Below are 22,954 nucleotides of genomic sequence, written 5' to 3' on the forward strand. Positions count from 1 at the left end.
AGCAGGCGGGCTTTTAGAACACGGCAAGTCTTGCAGTGCTGTGAAAACAGTTATGATGAATTCTTCGATAGCCTTCCCCTGGAATATCCATATTTCAGAAAAATTTTCTCAAGATGTGTCAACTTGTGTTTTTCCATTAACATGAAAGGACTTAACATGAGATAAATCCATCATCAATGATGTTTACAGCACCATCCTCTTTCCTATCATCTGTGAATTTAATCAATGTGCATTTAATCTTTTCTACCTCATTAACAAAGACATTAAATGAAACAAGGCCCAATACTCATCCAGGCAGCTGCGATTGGATACCTCATTTCACTCACTGACATATACTTGGATTATGCTCCTTCAGCCACTTTTCAATTCATATAACCGTGCTCAGATTAAAGCCAATTTTAATTTATTTTTTTGATTAAGGCTTGAGATACTGTACCTAATGCTCCCCTAAAATCCAGACATCATTGCAGTCCCTTCATCCACTATTATAACGCTTTGAAAATCACTGACACCAAGATGAGGTGCTGATGGTTAAACCACACATTCTGCTTCCAGCAGAACCTCACTTATTCATATTAGTGAATGGGAGATGCATTCTGAACATCAGGAGTTTTGAGAACTGGCAAGTTAAGTGATTAAAAAAAGACAGACAATATTTCAAATCTTTCTTTGTCCATTTGTTTGACATTATAGTTTACTTCCAATTATTTACAACACTTTATTAAGTAGTAAGTGAACTTTAGTATGCATTCTGCAGTATATTTTGAGAAAGTAATCAAGACTTACTAATACAAGAACCCCCACTTTATCACTGCATCTGCTATTAAATCGTTGATAAAAGGCAAGGTGAGAACACAGGTTTGTATATGCAAATTCAGAGGAGAGTGGATTAGGGAAATTCTATTTGATTTTAGTATGCAAGAAATTGTCAATGCTGTTAGAAATCCTCCTAGAGAATTGCCATTGCAAAATGTGCCAGAGTAGTTTTTGATGATGTCATCTAAGACAGAGGTTCTCAACCTTTTTCTTTCTGAGCCCCCCCCCCCCCAAACTCCATGGGCCACCTGTGTCACAACAACTGGTTTGCTGCATATAAAAGCTGGGACCAGCATTGGGGGTAGCAAGCAGGGCAATTGCCTGGGGCCCCATGCCACAGGGGCCCCTGTGAAGCTAAATTCGGCTTCAGCCTCAGGTGTTGGTGCTCAGAGCCCCGGACTTCAGCCTTATGTGGTGGGGCTTCAGCTTTCTGTCCTGGGCCCCAGCGAGTCTAACAATGGCCCTGCTTGGCGGACCCCCTGAAACCTGCTCGCGGCCCCCACAGGAGGCCCCAGACCCCTGGTTGAGGACCACTGATATAAGAAACTGCAGTAACAGCAGAACAACAAAGTAAATAGTGATTCCTGGGGACTATACCTTTGGCAAGTAGTAAAGAAATACTGCAGTAATATTTCTGAAATTGAGATTATTGAAATTTAATATAGCATTTTGGAAACTTTATTGCATGCATTATTAAACCAGAGATATAGTCTCCAGGAACAAAAAGATCATCCATTAAAAAAGAAACAACTCGTATATAGTCAAGTCAAAGGGTTTTTTTTATACATTAAAGTATGATAAATTAATAATTTGTAAACATCTATAAAAAGTGACCCAAAAACTCCTAATGAGTCATCATCTACCTGCGAAGTAAGTATCTAAATTTCTTAAATAGAAAGTCCTTATATGTGCAGTATGCAGTTGTTAAATCATGTTTCAGATGCTTTAACTCTGCTCACCTCCAAACATACATTCCTCTACATATTAAGTCTCCAAATACAAATAAAATCCCAAGTACGAAGAGTGCATTAGCTAAAGATGGGGACTAGGAATCAGTACTCCTGGGTTCAAGACTTAGGTCTGCCCCTAATTTATCTGATTTGGGTAATTTTCTTAACCTCTCAAATTTATTTTCCCACTCTAAAATTGGGATGGTACTTAGCACCAGGATGTTGCGAGGCTTAATGTTTGCAAAGTACTCAGAGATATTCAGATGAAAGTGTTACACATAACCCCATGCTGTACACAATTCTGAATGAAATACTTAAAGTACTGACCACCATGTAGCTGCCTAAGAATGAAAACAATTGCCTTTAGCAAATGTATCAAAAGCTCTGTATTTGTTTATTTTTAATCAAGTACAATTAGTTCATGTAAAGGTATTCATCTGAAAAGATTAAACTGAAAGGTGCTAGGAGAGAAGAAATTATTTTAATTTCAGAATTCTAAATAATTTCTGGCTAGAAATATTATACTTTGACGACTAACAAATGGTGGCAATGACATCTGCAAGGCACTGATGAGGTGTCACATGGATTTCTAAATTCTCTTTCCTTGTGACCTTTAAAAGATTCGGTTAAATGCTAAAAGATTACAAAATGGGCAAAGGCTTTTTAAAACAGAACTGCAAAATTGCTGAAGACTTTTCTTCAGCTATTAGTACCAATTAAAAGCCTTTCACATCACATGGTAGGGCCATGGAGGTAAAATATGAGATTTTTTTACACTGCCTGGCTGAATTCATAATTATACTCCTTGGCCACAATTTCCTACGGATATTTATCACAAGATCTACTGAATATACATTTGCAGTCCTGACATGGATTTAAAAATCTGCACTGGAAAGCAAAGCACAGGATTGACATGAGGAATAAACTGCTCCCACTGACGTCTAATGATCTCTAGCCTTCTGTATTTAGCCCCCGACCGCTTCTGCTGCGGCACTGTGTTTCAGTCAAGTTCATATAGAAATTCTCCATGTGCATCTCTTTGCTGGATTCATGGATCTCACTTTTCATTCACTCCTTCCCTTTCTGCCATTCTGCACAGCATTGTCTTGCCTGCTAGTTTAAAGCATCTCACAACAAGTAACAATGGTGTCCCTTCTATACAGCTCCAGCCAGCCAAACTGTTGTAAAATGAACTCCATTGTGCCACAAAACTAATACCCTACTATTAGCACTGCCTTTTTAGCCATGCATTCAATTTACTAGTCCGTCATTAAACACAGGGCCAGAAGTATAACTCTTCTATTTTGGGGTCTATTCATTAGCTCATATTCTAATAATTCGTCAAGCCTACTTTGAAGACACTCCATGTGGCTCTTCTCTAGATTAATGTACACAAAGAACATTAGTTCTTCTCCAGCTCATGTCCGGAAATTTCTTGGTATAACAGATTAAGAAGAAAGAGTTAAGATTTTGCTATAAGAACAAGAGCTTGATTAAGCTGGGGGTATGTATTGCTCTGTTATCTGTTTAAGATGAAAGTGAATGCCTTATTGAGTGCTGAGTGTTACTGACCTCCACACTGTAGGCAACGTGAAGGTGGCAAAGGGTGTTGGAGACAACTTATTTCCCTACTTTTAAGGTTTTGGTTGCATGGAGTGCATCCTGATGTAACCTGAACTCATTAAACACACAGTTTTTGCTGTATGAATTTCCTTTCCTTATATCTTACAAAATATGCCAAAGTAACTACACCTCTACCCCGATAGAACGTGACCCGATATAACACAAATTCGGATATAACGTGGTAAAGCATCGCTCCGGGAGGGCAGGGCTGCGCACTCTGGCAGATCAAAGCAAGTTCGATATAACGCGATTTCACCTATAACGCGGTAAGATTTTTTTGGCTCCCGAGGTCAGCGTTATCAGGGTAGAGGTGTAGTTATGTGAAAAATGGCTAGGAATGAGGGAGAGTTCTCACATGCTAACAAAGGAGAGGAGGCCACTATTTTGAAAGAGGTGCAGTGCCTGTCCTGCTTTGAACAGACCAACCCGCTCTACCCACAGGCACACACTGAATTGTCCAAACTTCCCTTTTCCAAGAGTTTGGCTTTAAACTTAAATTGCACACTTTAAATTAGGGTCTTCCCAAACTTGGCTGTTCCTCGGGTTTCCCTGCAAAACCTCCTCTATGTCAGCTATTAGTTCTCTCTGCCCCCTTACATCAGGATTGGAACTAACAAAATCCACTTGCTTGCATGTGTCAGCAGTAAGTATTTGTGACACTCTGTATCTCAAAATAGCACCCGGAACCCCCATATTCACCTCTGTGATACGATTATGATAGGTTTTGTACAGTGCATGTGTCATAACTATAAAGGGGAGGGTAACAGCCCTCCTGTGTACCATACTATAATCCCTCCTGGCCAGAGACACCAAAATCCTTTTACCTGTAAAGGGTTAAGAAGCTCAGGTAATCTGGCTGACACCTGACCCAAAGGACCAATAAGGGAACAGGATACTTTAAAATCTGGGGGGGGGGGAAGGCTTTTGTTTGTGCTCTTTGTTTTGGTGGTTGTTCACTCTTGGGACTAAGAGGGACCAGACATCAATCCGTGCTCTCCAAATCTTTCTGAACAAGTCTCTCATATTTCAAACTTGTAAGTGCAGCCAGGCAAGGCGTGTTAGTTTTATCTTTGTTTTCTCAACTTGTAAATGTACCTTTTGCTAGAGTGTTTATCTCTGTTTGCTGTAGCTTTGAACTTAAGGCTAGAGGGGGATCCTCTGGGCTCTTTGAATCTGATTACCCTGTAAAGTTATTTTCCATCCTGATTTTACAGAGATGATTTTTACCTTTCTTTCTTTAATTAAAAGCCTTCTTTTTAAGAACCTGATTAATTCCTCTTTCTTTTAAGATCCAAGGGGTTTTTGGATCAGTGTTCACCAGGGAATTGATGGAAAGTCTCTCAAGGCTACCCAGGGAAGGGAGCTAGCCCTTGGGAGTGGTGGTAGCGGACCAGATCTAAGCTGGTAGTTAAGCTTAGAAGTTTTCATGCAGGCCCCCACATCTGTACCCTAAAGTTCAGAGTGGGGAAGGAACCTTGACAGCATGCCTTGTGAGGTATCATTTAAGAAGCCTGTTAAACATTAATATCCTGTTGAATTGTATGCACTATCATTGTATGTGAAGTTATGAAATATTGCTATATGTCTGTTTCTGAAATATGTGGTAAGTGGAAAACGCCCACAGCTAGCCTTTCATTGGCAACAAAGGGGCAACTAACACTGACAAAACAGATTTACATCATGAACAACCAGCCATGTGTTGATGGCCCATCAAGAAGAATCTCCTCTCCCAGAGATTCCTCAGAGAAGGCACATATACAATGGGGGCTACTTAACCCCCACATCACAACAAGAATCTTTCTAGCACCTGCATAGAAAGTGTAAATGAGGGTCAATTATATCACAACTTGGTCTCTCTCCTCCCCCATCTCAACACCTGGAAGATCACCTGGAAGACAAAGACCTTGAACTGGGGAGATTGGTCCCAGGCTGAGAAGGGAATTCAGCCTGTGTTTTAAGAACTGTAAACTGCCCGGAACATCCAGTGGGGTGAGAAAAGCCATTTGATTCAAATCTTGCTTGGTCTGTTAAAGTTTAGAATCTAGCCTGCATTTCTATTTTTATTTCTTATGTAACCAACTTTGACCTTTATGCCTAACACTTATAATCACTTAAAAATCTATCTTTCTGCAGTTAATAAACGCATTTTAATGTTTTATCCTTACCAGTAAGTTTGTCTAGAGTGTTTGAGGAACCTGCTCAGATTACAATGGCTGGTGCACGTCCACTTTCCTTTGACAAAGTGATGAACTAATTAATGAGCTTGCACTGTTCAAGAGGAGGTCTTGAGCAGTGTAAGATGGTACATCACTGGGGTGCAAGGTGGGCGGGGACTGGGGAAATTGGCTGGAGTCTCACCGTGTATAATTCGTGAGTGGCTTAGAGAGCATTCATGCAATTTAGGTGGATGTGTGCCTCCACGTGTTGATGGCTGATTGATCACAGCATCTGAAGGGGTTTGCTGCTTATCATTAGCACGACATTGTGAGAGACAGGCCAGGATGAACAGTTTAAGGGGACTCAGCGGTCCCACAGTTCCAGGTTGTACCCCACGGGTATGTTACAGTATTCTGCATCTTTTTTGCAGTGTTCAAGCATCTGAATTTAGGCTGGCTCAGCAGGGGAGCCTTGTAATCCTATGCAGAGTCTTTGAACCTTCTATCCTGCTACAGTGTTATATTAAAGTCAGATCATGCACTGTCTTAAGACCATCACAACAATGGTGCAAGGTGAGGATGAAGTAATTTTGGTGTGGCACAATATGAGAGTTCTCCCTACTGCTCAGCAAGTCACTCACTATTACCAGAATTATATGTACCACTGCCAAAAATTATCTGTGTAAGTAAATGGACTGACAAAAGGGAATCACAAATTAGGTTACCCTTTGGACTTCAGAAAGCTGATACATATCCTGTACAAAGCAATTTTGTGTGAGACGTCAAACAAATCTACAAAAATTAATAAAATGTAAAAAGACGTATTTATTTCAGATAAATCTGCATATTTATTCTGAAACTACTTGCATGAAAATTTTTTGGCTCATTTGAAATAATTTCTCTGTTCAGTATCTTCAGCCCAAACTAGTTTCTGGCCTACATCACTGTAACAATGACCAACAAAAGGACAAAACTAAGCTATTTCATATACTGTACAGTGTATTTCTGTTACCTGAATTTAAAACTATGGCTATTAGAAAGAACGCTGATTTCTGACTTGTCCACAGGAAGCTTTAAAAAAAAAAAAAAAAAAAAAAAAAAAACCACACACACACACACTTACACACCCACCCCCTTTTGGTAGCATATGCTAGTTAATGAAACAAGAAACCTGACAAGGGCATTTGTACAGAGTGGGAAAATGTTGATCTTAACACTGAAGTAGAAGTTGCAGAGGAGGTTAGGGTGGTGTTAGAGAAGTGAAATATTGTATTTTATTACTAATTCTCTTTTATCCATTAAAACTGTAGATGACCTACCAAATCCTGGAACACTTTTGAGACTGGATTTGAGACAGATTTTTTCTAGTCTGAGGTAGCTGTATCGCAGCAGGCAGTTCCATAGGAACATCCAGTCCATTCGCGTCCGGTGGTTCATTATGATGACACTTCTTTCTCCGGGGATGAACCCATCACCTGTTATAACCACCTTTGCGCCAAACACTATCTCCAGCAAAGCCTAGAAGAAATATTTTGATATTATGACTTTCCACTCAAGGCAGAGGGAGGGAGGGAAGCAAGTCTGTTAGGACTTGTCTACATTACCCGCTAAATCGACCGCCGAGCACTCTCCCATCGACTCTGGTACTCCACCAGAGTGAGAGGCGCAGGTGGAATCGACGGGGGAGCATCAGCTGTTGACTTACCACAGTGAAGACACCGCGGTAAGTAGATCTAAGTACGTTGACTTCAGCTACGTTATTCACATAGCTGAAGTTGCGTAACTTAGATCGATCCCCCCCCTCAGTGTAGACCAGGCCTTAGTCTATTGACAAAAGAAATAAATTTTCATTGACTAATTTCCTAACACACAACTTCATTAGAAAACAATGAACTTCCCTTAACTGTTTTCTTATTGAAGGTCAGTCAATTTTTACACAATAGCTGTCTGCTATCGTCCCTAATTAAAGAGGTGGAATCAATAATCCGCACTTCTCAAATAGCCACTCTTTGCTGATCTGGATATCAGATACAAAAAAGAGATTTTGCCTAAAAATAATCTTTTTTAAAATGAGCTGTGAACCCAATAGCGTATTGCACTGGTATGTGGGAATCAAATGCAGGTTTTAATATGATCCAGCAGGGTCTGGAGCATTGCAGGGCAAAAATTCCCTAGCAGGAAAGGGAAAGTGCCTCATGTATCATGTGAGTGAGTGAGTGGTCAATACTAGCATGGCATTGAAGAGCTCTTGAATGTACCACGTCATGTCCTCAGCCAGAAGGGTCAACTCGACAGCATGTTTCACTCTCATTCCCAAGAATGGCTAGAAGTGAAGACAGAAAATGAGTCTGGAAATGGGAAATCCCAGGCAAATTTGAACACGCTGTGATGGACTGATTTATGTCTGCATTAAATTGTGACTTTCACATAACATTGTATCCATCATTTTAAAGAATATAACTCACATTTTGAGTGTGTAAGTACCTGTCAAGAGGCATCTAGGACAGAAGAGTCATCAATGGTGATGGGCTTCAAAAACAAAGAGATCCACCCTAAAATAATGGTTTTGTTATAAGAAGTGTTGAGGCTTAAGGAAATTAGTTTTCTCAGTTGGGGCTCAGGGGGGCAGGAATTTCCCCGTCATCCATCTGCCTGGGGTTCTGAAGTTGGTCAGTCAGTCAGATGCCCAAGAAGACAGAAGCCTTACTTAAGGACAGGATCTGTCAAGTCTCTCTCTGGCTGACCACCACCAGACAACAGAAGGACTGCAAGAAGCAGAGGTACCTACTCACCTGACACTCAGCCTGGGCCTACGGACTCACAATAAAGGGTGAGCATAAATTCACAGGAGAAAGTGTATACTTTTTTGTTGTTTACCTAAAGATCTGTAACATTTGTATGCTTTGAGAGTAAAAGTTCATGTGGTTTTAGAAACTCCTGTGCAAAAACGGCATTCCTTACTTTACCAGCCACGTGGCACCGATGAGTTATACTATAAACCAGAGTACCCACGGAGGTGGAACTCTTGGGAGGAAGGGGAGAAGGCAGGAACCTGCAAAAGCAACTCGGGAAGGTCAAAGCAGTGGATACAGGGGCCTAGAGCAGTTCAAATGCAGGGTTCCACATCCAAAGGAAGAGAGAGGGCCAGACAGGAGGTCTTCACCCAGGAGCGTGCCTTAGAGACACAGAATTAGAAACAATAACTGGATGCTGCCTGCACCCAAATTGCTTGGAAGCATGTGTGCAATCCAAACACTGAGTCCAATTACAACAGCTTGGTGACCATCCATTAGGGGGACTCAGCCATGTCTAACGCACAATAAAAGAAAATCTTTTTTTTAAAAATAACCTACCACACACCTAATCATAGTGAAAAGAGCAATTTGTGAAAGAATTAAAAATAATAATAATAAAAAAAAAAATGGAAAAGTGCTTTCAAGCTCATACATCCTCGATACAAAACTGAAAACTTTGGACTCCAAAAAAAAGGAGGAGAGAATGCAAGATTGGAAGTTTGGAGATTCTGGTTTCTGTCTGTGACTGTGCCACTGGCATGTTATGCATCTTTAGACAATTTAGCTCCTGTGTCTCAGTTTACTCATCTGTAAAACTGGGACAATGCTTATATTTGCAAATAGCTTGAGAACCCTGGATGAAAAGCGCTATATAATAAGTGCCAAATAGTAATGAAAAGTGACTCAACCCACTACAGTACAGGCAAGTTGTTGGTGTTCAAGGATAGTAATGAACCATTGTAAAAGCAGAGCAAGTTACGTGCCTCAGAGTGGAAAACAGTTAAGATGTATTGATTGCAGAGTGTCATCTTTCTCATCTCTAAAACTAAATTTAATTTTCTCTTGGATGGGTTTGATAAACACATTAGATGTTGACCAAATTGGTGAAAGTGTGTACATATATCACTTAAACAATAAGAGCTGTGTGCTCTCTGCCAGGTGTTATCAGCCTTGAGAAAACTCTTAAGTAGGAGAAAGTACCCCTGGGAAGTGGGGAAGAAAGGCTAATATAGGCTTAGAGGGGTTAATCAACAAGAAAAAGCAGTCAGTTTGACAAAAATTGTTACATGCTTTTTCAGCTCCTTTAGGGTTCTAAAACACAGATTGTGTTTATACATATTTTAAATTAAAAATACATTTCTCAAAACAGGAAGAAAATTTTGGAAACCCGAGCTATTTTGTGGGCTTGTGAAAATGTTTGGGAAGGTAACACAGAAAAGGAAATTTAGTCAGTCTGCTACCATGCAATAATGTATCTGAAGGAGTCTAACAGATTGTTCCCATGTTCAAAGTAATTGTCAAATTACGATGAATATTCCCTACATAGTAATATTTCCCTAAGGAAGTAAGTGCCACACCATCAATTGCTTATAACTCTGAAATACTTATTAATTACTTTAAATTCTATTTTTACAGAATTAGATGAAAACACTAATTATTGGATCATTTTAAAAATAAATCATCTGAACTTCCTGCAATTAAAGTCTATGAGAAACACTAATAGTTCTATATCACTTATTAATGAGACATTAGCAGCTTTCATTCTAAGCATTTTAAAAGCATTCTAAGCAAATTACAATATTGGCCACACACTGTTCTAATAACAATCCTATTTATGAGATTTTTCTCAGACTAAAGCAGCTCTGCCACATCTGAAGAGATGTAGGATAAAATTTTCAGAAGTGCCTACGTGACATAGAAGCCTAAGTATCATTTTAATAAGTGATTAGAAACTTAAGAACCTGGTTGGAACATTTTCAACTAAATGGAATTTTGTCAAAAGGACAGGTTTCTACCTTGTGTAGGCACTGGAATTCTTGGAGATGTGTCCCCTTATGGGCATGCCACTTGAGGTGTGCACACATTTCATGCGCCTTCAATTAGAGATTTTCAGTAGCAGTGCCCGTTTGGCTCGTGCATGCATCCTACACATCCTCCTGTCCTGTACCGAGGATATACAGGGCCACGCAGATTAAATGCCCTCAGTTCCTTCTGTACTGCAAAGCCCCAAGATGAGAATCCGAAGCAGAGGAGAAAGAGGGTTGGTAGTGGAACACCCGCAGGGACACATATGTCGGAGAACTTCAGTTACCAAACAAGGTACGTAACCTCTTTTTCTTCAAGTAGTATCCCTATGGGTGCTCCACTTGAGGTGACTCCCTATCAGCACGCTTTAAAGGAAGGAGGTTCTTTGGAACTCGGTCTAAGGCTCTCTGTAGGACTACAGAGCCAAAGGCAGCATCTGCTTGGGATGCATCAAGCAAGGCATAGTGTGACAAGTAATTTGAATCAAAGCCCATGTAGCAGTCTTGCATATTTCTGTAATAGATGCACCCTCTAGCAGGGCTACAGATGTGGAGTACGATCTTGTAGAATGAACGATGACCTTGGGAGGCAGGATATGTTAGCATCCACATAACAGGTGAGTATGTAAACAGAAACCCGCATTTAGAAAGCCTCTGGTTAGTTTCAGCAACCTTATAGTTCTGGCTACAACAGAAAGAAACAACCCTCAGAGAGCTACCTGAAAAGGGACGGGGAAAGAACCATGGAGTGGAACTTAATGGAGTTTCCCAAAGTTATAACCTCCAAGACCCATCTGTTGGAGGTAATCTGCTCATTTAAGGTGTGAAAATGGGAGAGACCATTCCCAAAAGGAAGAAAATTGCCTAGTGTAAGATGGTGCAACAAAGGGCTGAAATCAGCACATTGTGGCCCTTGACCAAGGAGTCAAAAGGAACATTTGGCTGTCGTTAGCTGTTGAGTCGAGGTTGCTGTAGCAGTTGAAGATTGTCCCTTTTGAAATGTGTTATTTTTATTCCCTAGGTGCTCCAAAGATCTATGGAAAGTTGAGAATTGAGAAGGAGGTTATCTCTGCACCACCTGAGATAGATTAAGCCTCTTTTTGTTCGCAGACTATATATACCCAGCAAACAAAGGGTCACCTTGGAGGCTTTCAAAGTATTCACCAAATTATACATGGTGTCACTGACCGTGAAAGGGACCATTGAAAGGGATTGGAGTCATGATACCCTGCACATTATTACAGCCATAACAACGGAATGAGCTGCCATATTAGCCACATCCGGAGAAGCTTGCAGGGTTGTTCTAGTCAAGAGCTGCCCTTCTGCAATGGCGGCTTGGAACTGTTCTTTATACTGTTGTGGTAGATGTTCGATGAAAGAGCTACACTTAATTTAATGAATGTGACTGTGTTTTGCCAGAATCAACTGAAAGTTAGCAATTTGGAATTGTGAAGTAGCAAAAGAGTAACTCTTGCACACAAATACTCCAGGGATTTGTGGTCCGTGTCATGGGGTGTAGTCTCCAAACAGTATTGCCTCTGACACTCATTTACTGTGTCCACATCTAGAGGATTTGGTTCAGTGTGGGGAAAATAAGAAATTCCAGCCCTTAGATGGGACATAATACTTTTTGTCTGATCTTTTGGCCATTGGGAGGTGAGGGAGAGACACAATAGCAAGAGATTGACAGATGGACTTGGCAGGTTTTAATAGTGCTTCATTTATAGGGAAGGCAACCCATGCTGAAGATGATGTTTGCAAGATGTCAAGCCATTTATGCGATCTCTCCTGCACTTCCTCTAATGGGATCTGAAGGGTGTCTGCTGCCCTCTTCATTGGATCTTGAAAGTATTTTAACTCAAAGTGATACATGAGGGATGCTAACCTCCTCTGGGGAGAAAGAAATTGGAAGGAGATGCAGGTTCCAGATAGTCAAATGTAGGTAGTCAGCAGAACCCTGCAGAGAAATTTGGGAATCTGAAGAACCCTCCTCTTCATAGTCCAGTGGAGGAGGAAGCAGCCATCTTTCAGAACATATTGGTACCAGGGAGGTAGGCAATCCGAAAGGGGGGATACTGGGATAATGCTGACTGTGGTACCGGGAATCTTGACTTCAATAGAAGAGTCTCAGGTTCCTCAGAAATAAGCAGGTCCTTTGAGAACCTGAACTCTTGCGGTACTGGGTGAGCCAGCATGGTGACTTGGTAAGTCCCAGCCATAGAGGTGAGAGATACTGAGTGTTTTACTGATTGTTCTGGAACCTGCTGTACCAATGGTCTAGGTACCGACGAGGCGGTGGAAGATGTAGAGCATACTGCCTTCTTAGTACAGTGCTGAGGATCAGTAATCTCTAGTCCAAGTTTCAATGGTACCAAGGGCCTCAATACTGAGTGACGGGTACTGTATATGTTGGAAGCAGACAAGGACTTAGATATAGAAGATTCCTCAGTACCAAGACTGCTTGAAGCTTTTGTGGAAGCCTTTGTAGGGCATAGGCTCCTTGGTGTCATACTAGAGCAAGGTAACCTTTTTTCAGCGGACAGTAAATTTGCCAAAAAATGCATTTTTCAGGGCACCAAGGTGATTCATGAATTTAGGTCAAATTCAGCAAATGGTTTCAACCAAACAAGTGGATTTTTTTAAGTCAAAGATTTTTCATTTTGAAATGTAGCTAATTAAAAAAAAACCCAACAATGCAACACACACAGAAAATAGTTTGGGGTTGAACAAAACATAGCATTTAAACCAAAACAAAAGTTTTTGCATGTTTGGTTTGGTGAGAAATAGTGAAAAAAAATCAGCTTTGGTTCAAATCAAACCAAGCTATGTTTTGGTTTGTCCCCTAAACCAAAAAAAACAATTATGTGCTCAGCTCTACTTCTACCTACCACTGCTACTATTTCCAGATACTAAGCTGCCATTCACATAAAAATTTTAATACATAAAAGTATTCTAAGTTGAAGGGACTTTTTTTTAACAAAAAAAAAAATCTTAAAAGCAGCTATGTCATAATCAGTATTGGAGCTTTTGGAGCTTTTATGGATTTCCAAACACAAAAACACCACTCTTCTACAATTTGAATGGAAATTTGGTACCCAGTTTCTTGAGTTAGCTATTTTAAGAAATCTGGTAGACAAGCACAAGGTCAGACTTCTGATATTATTACTACCAACTGAATTTGAAACATGTCCACAAGAGATTAAAGTGTCCTATACTATTCAACTGTGAATGGGGGGAAAAAATTGCCCAGTTGTTAATTTTTAATTCCTGATTTTGTAGCATTGTAATCATCTTTGTAATGGTGGGAAGAATAAACAAACTTCGAGCTGCACATAAAGCAGCCCAAATACTTCAAGGCTCTTGTGATTGCAGCTGCACTGCTTTGGGGAGGTTGGAGGCGGGTTGGGGTGGAGGAAAGAAAGGAAGGAAAAGTGGGAATTAATCACTGAAGGATAAAAGTGCAAAAAAGGAGAGAAGCTTTAACTGAACTGTATTCTCATTGAGAGTAAAAGGCGAAAGATTTATACAATTTGAAGATACTAAAAGTTTGATCTGTTGTATGTACAAGGGGGATAGTTCCAATACTACAAGGGAGATACTTTCCATCTTCCAATGGCACAAAGAGCGAAATCCAGTATAATACCATGAACTCTGATATAGGGGAACTCCATTTACAGTTAAGTTGAATGGACGTTCAAAATTGTTCCAGGGCATTTGCTTAGAATGAAGTTCTTTGGGGGAATGGGGTGGAGATTTCACACTAAGGCTTTGTCTAGATTAGGATTTAAACTGTGATGTTAGCTAACATGCTAACTAAGCTATTTTAAAAGTCCAGCGTAAACAAGTCCCACTACATGTGCCAATTTGGTCTAGCTAAATTTAGCCCAGGCTGGGTGGTATCTGAGGTGTTAGAGCTTCCTAAAAAAAAAAAAATCCACAAGAATCTTTTATAATGGAAAGTGTTAAGCAACTTAAATATAGGGACACTAACAGCTCCCCCTATAATAATTACACTGACATTGCAACTTACCACTGGGAGTGTGAGCCAGGTGGCCACAATGCGGTCAGTGATCCAGCGATACCAGGCCGGGGAAACAAACATCAAAGGTAGAAAAGGACTGAGCATGAAAATGCTCCCAAAAAAACTTGCCAAGAACAGTGCAAGTAAGAAGTATATCCCTTTCCATGACACCATGGCTCTGGAAGACAAAGTGAGCATTCAGTTAGATAAACACTTGTAATTACTTTCTGCCTCTTAATCTTCAACCATCTCACACTTACAGTTTCAAATGGATATGGTGCTTTTCATTTTTGTCCTAAAATATTACGTAATGTTGTGGTGCATAGTTAAATAACTGCAATGTTCTACCTCAGATGTAGCAACACTTCAGTGTTATTGAGATCAACAAACACAATAATTTTAAGGTGCTTGGGACATTAAGAGAGCCATAAAATTATATCAACTTTATAATCTTCAATTATTTCCTCCATTTAATACAATATGCATTGCATTCTGAAGTCTCCTCAATGCTATTTTTATTACATAAAATTACAAAGAGAATAGAAAACCAGAAGGATATTTGTCATGTCAAACACTTTTGATCAATTGCCTCTAACACTGCCAAAATACTAAGCTTATTTGATGGGAGAGGTTAGAAGAGGGAGGTCCCTGCAAGGTTTTCCTATTCCCCCCCTTTGCTTCCTCTTCCAAAGTTACAATAACCCCTTTTCCACCGGCAGAATGAATACATGTGGCTTTCTTCAAAACCCATCAACACCCCAAGTAAAGATTAGCGGGATCAGTAAAGAGCAACACAAAGTGTTATTCCCCATGACCCTGTAAAGGGGCTAAATGAACTTCCTCTGCAACATCCCAAGCCCACTCTGGCCAACGGAGCTTGTGACCCAATTTGAAGCTCCTTCCACATTTCTACTGGTCCTATCAGTTATTTTCCAGATTATGCCACCAGATGAAGAGAATCATCATCAAAGGTTGCAATGTCTCAGTATAGCAAACTTCTGATCTTTGCATACATAAGAGGGCCTTTGGTTTTATAAGACAGTAGTCTAGACTTACAATATTTTAGTGTCCATGCTATCAGTTTGTTATAAATCTAAAATATATAATGCAGAGAGATTCTTAATGGACTAGTGTACAACAATCAAAGCAAACCCCCAAGGGTTTCTGTTGGCTCCGAGCCTTTCCAACTTAGCAGACACCATGCTATGACAAAACAAATCTGGAAATGTTGTCTAAATTAGAATCTAAAAATAGTCTGTTTTCAGCTATTTAGGACCAAATTGTTTGTTTCTGAGATGAAAGGTTAAGTAGAAGTCAGATTTCTCAGCCACTTTACTAAATTCCTCTACAACAGGCAGTTTTAGGAATTATAAGAGCTCAGATAGACAATCACTTAGGATAAGGAAAACAGGAAGCTGGACCTTTTAATTTTAAAATGAGCAATGGAAAAGTAAGCCATTAAGCCTTGTACACCGCAATACACATATTTGATTTTGAGCATCTTTTCAAGCCTTATTTATATTCCATAGCAGCAATAATAATCAAACATTAAGGTTGCACACCAAAGCACTACTCTCGTGGAGGTGGAGTTATTAAGCTGATGGGAGAACTCCCTCCCATTATCTTAGAGCAGTGGTTCTCAACCTATTTACCATTGTGGGCTGCATCCAATACTACCTGTATGGCCCTGAGGATGTCACATGGGCCGCAGCTGTGCGTTGATTGGGCCACAATCGGCCCACGGGCCACAGGTTGAGAACCACTGGCTTAGAGCATCTTCACCAGAAGCACTACAGTGGTGTAGCTGCGGCACTGTAAATCTGGAGTGTAGACCTGCCCAGAGTCTCTACCGAGTACATGATTTTTGGTGTCTAGCAAAGTTATGAATTTAAGCTCCCAGGCTCATCATTTGAAGGTATTGTGTAGGTTTCCTTTGAGGATGAGGACAGGGAGGTCAGATATAGCATTCCACATACTTCCTAAAAATATTTTAAAGCCTTAAATATTTTAATCTATCATTTCAAATTTCAACTACAGATTTCAGATGTGCATTTCAAAATGGATATTTTTAACCAGCCATGTGAACTTGTGATTTGACTATTACAAGACAGAGATCTGGGATAAAATCTCTCCGACCACCTGGAAGTGCTGTAGAGGCAGCCAGTATAAACCCCAAACACTTGAAAGTGGCAGACAATCTTTTAGCATTCTACAATAGCCTCTCTGTCCAATCTAAACCAAACACTACACTCTCAATGAGCTCACACTGGAAAAGGATAAAAGACAAAAACACCATGCCACCTGTGGGTGAACACTTTTCACAAAGTGATCACTCTATATTTGACCTATCAGTCCTCATCCTCAAAAGAAACCTGCACAACTCTTTTAAAAGACAAGCCTGGAAGCTGAAATTCATAACTTTGCTAGAGACTAAAAATCATGGTTTTGAAAGACACTGGCTTTATGGTTTATTACAAAAATTTGTCACCCACTAAACCTCCATTTTTTCCTATAACTCCATTGGCCACTTTATCTTGAATAGTCCCTTAAAATATGTGAGAACTACTTATGCTAAACCAGGGGCAGGCAACCTATGGCACGCGTGCCAAAGGCGGCACGCGAGCTGATTTTCAGTAGCCCTCACACTGCCCGGGTCCTGCCACCGGTCCGGAGGACTTTGCATTTTAATTTAATTTTAAATGAAGCTTCTTAAACATTTTACAAATCTTATTTACTTTACATACAACAATAGTTTAGTTATATATTATAGACTTATAGAAAGAGACCTTCTAAAAACATTAAAATGTATTACTGGCACGCGAAACCTTAAATTAGAGTGAATAAATGAAGACTCGGCACATCACTTCTAAAAGGTTGCCGACCCCTGTGCTAAACTATCTGTTCAATCTTGTATTTAGCTGCGACACTCTTAGTACCTTTTCCAGACCTGAAGAGCTCTGTGTAGCTCAAAAGCTCGTCTCTCTCACCAACAGAAGTTGGTCCAATGGAAGATATTACCTCACCCACCTTGTCTCTCTAATACCCTGGGACGCACATGACTACAACACCACTCCATACAAGAAATACCAATCAAATTCTTACTTCAACTTGGAGTGGTAGGTTTACTAGGAATCTATTTCTTGGTTATCAAAATCTGATTCTCACTTACACACTAACTTCTTGCTACATTGCAAAAACAAGTTGGCTTCAAAAATACAGAAGTGTTATGTGCCACACACATTTTGTATAAAACTAGTAGGCAAATTCAAGGCAAAGTTTATAGCCACTATTTTAAATTGGCCACATATTAATGTGTGTTACAAAATCATGGAAAGCATGAATACCTAAACTCCCTCACCACCAAAAACCATAAACCTAAGGCATTACATTTGTAATTCAAAAGGCAACATTTCAGCAGATACTAATAAATGATTCTCCCACCAAAGGGGTTTTACATGGCATAGAATAAACCCGTAACAAACCTGTCAACTAAGCTAGAAAAAAGATCAAGCATAAAAAATTACTTTGCATTAGGATTCTCAGTCTACTGCATTTTTGGATTTGGAACATATTTGTTTTCCCAGAGAGTACCTGCATAGGTCATCATTATGAAAACCGGTTGAAAATGCAGTCAACACAAGGCTCAGATAGTTAACATTCAGCAACAGAGAAGGACCTCTCTGTTGTTCTTTTTTAAAAATATATATTTAGCCCAGGGAACTATGTTACCCATCCGTTTCCTCTAACAAACATCGATTCCAGATACAAACTGATGTTTTTGCATTATTTTGTAACTGCAAAACATGATCAAATAACCGTCCCTTCTCTTTTTGACTTAAGAACTAAAAATTGCAAAGCAGCATCTCAAAAAACCTAGAAAAATAATTCATTTTATTATCATCACTGATAGATGCACAGAAAGATGCATGCTTCATGAGTTAAAGGATTGGGAGGGAAGTTACTCCCTTACTCAGCTAAATGTTTTTCAAGTAGAAAAGTACTTTTTTATTGCTGTTGACAACCATATCTTCCTATGGTAGGAATGATATTCTCAGCACTTCTGATTTATCAGTAATGCATAAAAGCTTTGGCTTACTCCAAAATCACTTTCCATTTGTGGGGTGGGGGTGCATGCAGAAGGACAAAAAAGGATTAGGTTATGATTCATGTCTGAAGCTGCACACTATTAGAGAGATGCTACCCTGGTACCGGGCTTGTAATTTTTCACCTATTTTGTGGCAGAACTCCAAGTTATTGGGGTACTGTACAGTTGTTCACATATTCTTGTTGTCACAGCAGAACAAAAATATTTTCTGTCTCCAGGTAACGGGCAACAGTAATTCCTAAAATATAATTTATATTTTACATTTCAGTTAATTTTAAACATTCTTGGCTAAGATGGGACAGAAATAACTTTCCAAAACAGTTGCATTTTTGTAAACTTCAGCTTTACGAGAATCCATTCTTGAACCACTTGAGAATATTTTATGTGAACAGTGTTTTTTTAAATAATATAAAGCAGAAGTATTCTGTTGTGGTCAGTCTTTGGCTCATGTTTTGCCTATTAGTTACATGTTTTTGTTCAAGGTACAGCTGAAATGACTGCCAAACCAGAACTTGTTATGATGATGTTTCCAAAATGTTTTAAACAGGATCTGTGAAAAGTCTATTCTCTACTACAAACTAGAATTGATGCGTGAAGAATTCCATGGCTTGGAAGGGAGGAAAGGATGTGAAATATATTCCTATTATTTGGTTAAAAATAAATGGCTCATCTGCTTCTAAAATTAAAGGTGGCTAGCAGTTACACAGTAGTCAAATCTGAGCTCACACTTCATTGCCAGTTTCTGAATGATTTGAAGTTCTTCAAGCATAGATTAAGCTTCATTGTCTGCCAAATTCACTGTAAACAAGATTTAACCTACAATATGGATCAAGCAACACTGCCCAACGAACAGGGACACTTTTTATGTAATAATTAAACAGGTCCAATATTTGAAATTTCACAGTTGACAAATCAAGTTTTATTACATCACTAAATAAATAAACCAATGTTCTTTATTGCTTCTAAGGCAACAATGCTAACATGAATTCTTACCAGTCCGTATAATGTTTCAGTTTGATAGCCATTAGCAATAAAACTGCCTGCTTATTAATCATTGTGTTCCCCCGAATCAAGAGGGATTCAACTGCATCCTTTTTTAGTCAATAGTTACCAGTGGAAAAGGTAACCAAAGGTTATTTAATTAAAGCACCAGAATACTACACACTATTTTCAATTAAAACCAACCAGAGAGTTTGACAGCGAGCCAGGAATCCCTTTCACTAACCCAATTTACTCTCAATTTACAGCACCTTCCCACAGAAATCTTATCCAGCAGTAGGTGAGTTAGCTACAAACTGATGTTTGATTATTTAGTCCAGCATCTCTTTCAGAAACTATTAAGTAGAGCTGTACTAGAACCAAAATTCACCTCTGACAGAGGATTTTGAATTTCTGGGGAAAAAAATAGTTTCAAAACAGAACAAGCTGGAAATGCCATATTTTTCATGGAACAGCAATTTTAGAAAAAAATTCTGTTTTGGAAGAACCAAAACAGGTTTCCTCTTAAATTTCTGGACAGTTCCCTGGCCACCTGAGGGGGCAGCCTGCTCCACTCATCTGCTGCGTAGGAAGCAGGGGAGCTCAACAGCCCACCAGGCAAACAGCCAGAAAGCCTTGGAGTTTATATAGCCCAGCAATCCCAGGGAGCTTGCCAGGTGGACAATTCCAGGAGCATGGGAATTGGGCAGCCCACCAGGCGGGCAACCCAGATATATGGGGATACTGGCTGCCCACCAACTAGGCCATGTGGGAGACAGGCAGCCAGGCAGGCTAACAAGAAACCAGGCAGAAAGTTTAAACGGAGTCAACATGTTCCCGTGGAACGTTTCGATTATGTTGAATAAACATGTTCTGATGGAAAACTGATCTGTCAGAAACTTTTTGACCAGTTCTTTTATTAACCTTGGGGTTAGAGCAGGAGACTGGCACCTAGATAGCACCATGTTTTAATGTCAGAATTCCCTACAACAGATTGAGAGGAAGAACTTGTTTCCATTTCAAGCTCTACTCAGGCGTGTAACTTCACCTCTGTGTCTCAGTTCATATATCTGTAAAATGGATACAACTTATATGGAGAACATGACAGACAATATTGTTTTGAGATCCTCAAAGTGCTATGATTTCAAAGTAGCATGTCCTTTTATAAAATACGCAATGATTTTTACAGACACAGACTGACACAGCAGCCCACGCAATACAAGCAAGATGCTTTGCAAGTTTCCTCACACCATTTTTTCCCAACACATCTTACTCCTGATCCTGTTCTTTAAATACTGGCCTCTCCAAAAAGGACTATCAAGCGTGTTAAACTGTGGCGTGGACTGCTTCTATGGAACAAACATGTGCCACATCATTAAAACTGACTTCATTCAATTTTTTTAAACCCAGGCATCAGAGATCAAGTAGAGGATTAAGTGAATGTATCCGGTCCTATATTCTTTTATGATAATTAAAATAATTAACAACTGTAAATGCATCTTTGACCCTCTCCCACAGCATAGACACTAGATTACATTTGCACAAAATAAAGAGTACAACTAACCTCAGCAAATATTACCAATATTACCTCATCTTAAAATGTATCGTCTCACTTTGATTGCCAAGACTTAATCTATTATAATTCAATAAAAGATTCAATAGGATATTTAATTTGTTTTGCTAAGCAATTACATATCTTTCCAATGGTAAAGAATTCTGCCTGTTCTTTGCAATTCAGCCATTAGAAGTTATAAGCAGGTAATTCAGTTAGGAAAAGATCAAATTGGTACAATGTTTTTTCACTCGTTTGCCTTTATCTTCAAAACCTTTCTCTGAGTAGGCATTAGACTAATAAAGCCTTCATGAGACCAACAGGTAAGGTATTTAGAAATGCTTAGAAGAGGGTGTCAGATGGTGAATTAGGGTTGCCAGGCATCCGGTTTTCGACCAGAACGCCCGGTCGGAAAAGGACCCTGGTGGTTCCAGTCCGCACCGCTGACCGGGCTGCTAAAAGTCCGGTTGGCGTCAAAGTGGGACTATGGCAGGCTCCCTGAAGCAGCCGGCATGTCCCTGTGGCTCTTAAGCGTAGGGACGGCCAGAGAGGCTCCGTGCGCTGCCCCCACCCTGAGCACCGGCTCCACAGCTCCCATTGGCCGGGAACTACAGCCAATGGGAGTGCAGGGGTTGTTCCTGCAGGCGTGGGCAGCGCACAGAGTCCCCTGACCCCTGCGCCTAGGAGCCAGAGCAGGGCTGGGGACATGCTACCGCTTCCAGAAGCCGTGTGGAGCCAGGTAGCCTGCCTTAGCCCCGCTGTGCTGCCGACTGGGAGCCTGCACCCCGAACCCCTCCTGCACCCCAACCCTCTGCCTCAGGTTGGAACCCCCTCCCGCACACTAACTCCCTCCCAGATCCCACATCCCAACTCCCTGCCCTAGCCCTCAGCCCCTTCCCACACCCAAACTCCCTCCCGGAGCCTGTACCCCAAACCCATCATACCTGGCCCCACTCCAGAGCTTGCACCCCCAGCTGGAGCCCTCACCCCCTCCTGCAGCCCAATCCTCTGCCCCAGCCCTGAGCCCCCTCCTGCACCCCAAACCCTTCATCCTCAGCCTCACCCCAGAGTCCATACTCCCTCCTGCAGCCCAACTCCCTTCCCCAGCCCAGAGCCCCTCCTGCACCCCTCATTTCTGGTCCCACCCTGGAGCCCGCCTAGGAACAGGGGCGGGGCCTTGGGGAAGGGGCGGGGCGGGGCAAGGGTATTTGTTTTTATGCAGTTAGAAAGTTGGCAACCCTAGGGTGAGAATACAGCTGCTCAATTGAAAACTGATTTATGGAAAGAAGCCTATTTTTATTCTTAGATAAATTCACAAAATCTAGTACAATCTGCAATTGACCAGCAATAGGCAGAAATGCCAAGGGAGGAAAAACTAATCATACAATTGTAACTTTTGCTACATAAAACTGCCTAAGTTCGACAGAATCATACATGAACAATTCCAAGTATCCGTTTCACAGCTTTTGAAATACAAACCTACTCTACATAGTCTATGTTGTAAGTTACTATGGCCTTGTGAGCTTTCATTTTAACAGCATTAGGAAGCAAGAGCCCCCTGGCTGACCGTGCATCAAGAATAGGAGGTTTAACCACATAAAAAATAGCTACTGAACTAACCTCAAGGTGTGTTTATTTTTAAGGTTGGAAACAGTCAAAAAAGCTCAATGTTTATTAAATGTCAGTTCTGAGTGACCTCTAAATAACCTACAGGCACACAAAGAATGAGGGCACTTTCTGAAGTTTTATGATGTACATAATAGAAGATCTAAGGCTCAAAGCTAAGTCCAATCTACAGGAGGAAAAAGCTATTTATGACTGACAATTACCAAAAGCAAGTCACTCTTCCTCAGATGAATAAGCCCTTAGTGTAAATCTAAGTTATACTTAAACTGAAAGAGGGTTTTACAGCTTTTGCCCCCTAGACAGCTAGA

General features: G+C 40.4%; 1 protein-coding gene across 1 annotated transcript in view; it reads right to left on the reverse strand.

Annotated features, from left to right (window-relative positions):
- LCLAT1 (lysocardiolipin acyltransferase 1) overlaps nt 1-22,954 on the reverse strand; it is a 188,445-nt gene that overhangs the window by 86,548 nt on the left and 78,943 nt on the right. Inside the window, exons 2-3 of the mRNA XM_065401896.1 lie at nt 14,395-14,563; nt 6,865-7,063 (exon numbers count right to left, since the gene is read on the reverse strand). Coding sequence (XP_065257968.1) covers nt 6,865-7,063; nt 14,395-14,559 — 364 coding nt within the window. The 5' untranslated portion in view covers nt 14,560-14,563. The remainder of the gene's footprint in view (nt 1-6,864; nt 7,064-14,394; nt 14,564-22,954) is intronic.

The sequence above is a fragment of the Emys orbicularis genome, chromosome 3, assembly GCF_028017835.1.
Source record: "Emys orbicularis isolate rEmyOrb1 chromosome 3, rEmyOrb1.hap1, whole genome shotgun sequence".
Classification (NCBI taxonomy): Eukaryota; Metazoa; Chordata; order Testudines; family Emydidae; genus Emys; species Emys orbicularis.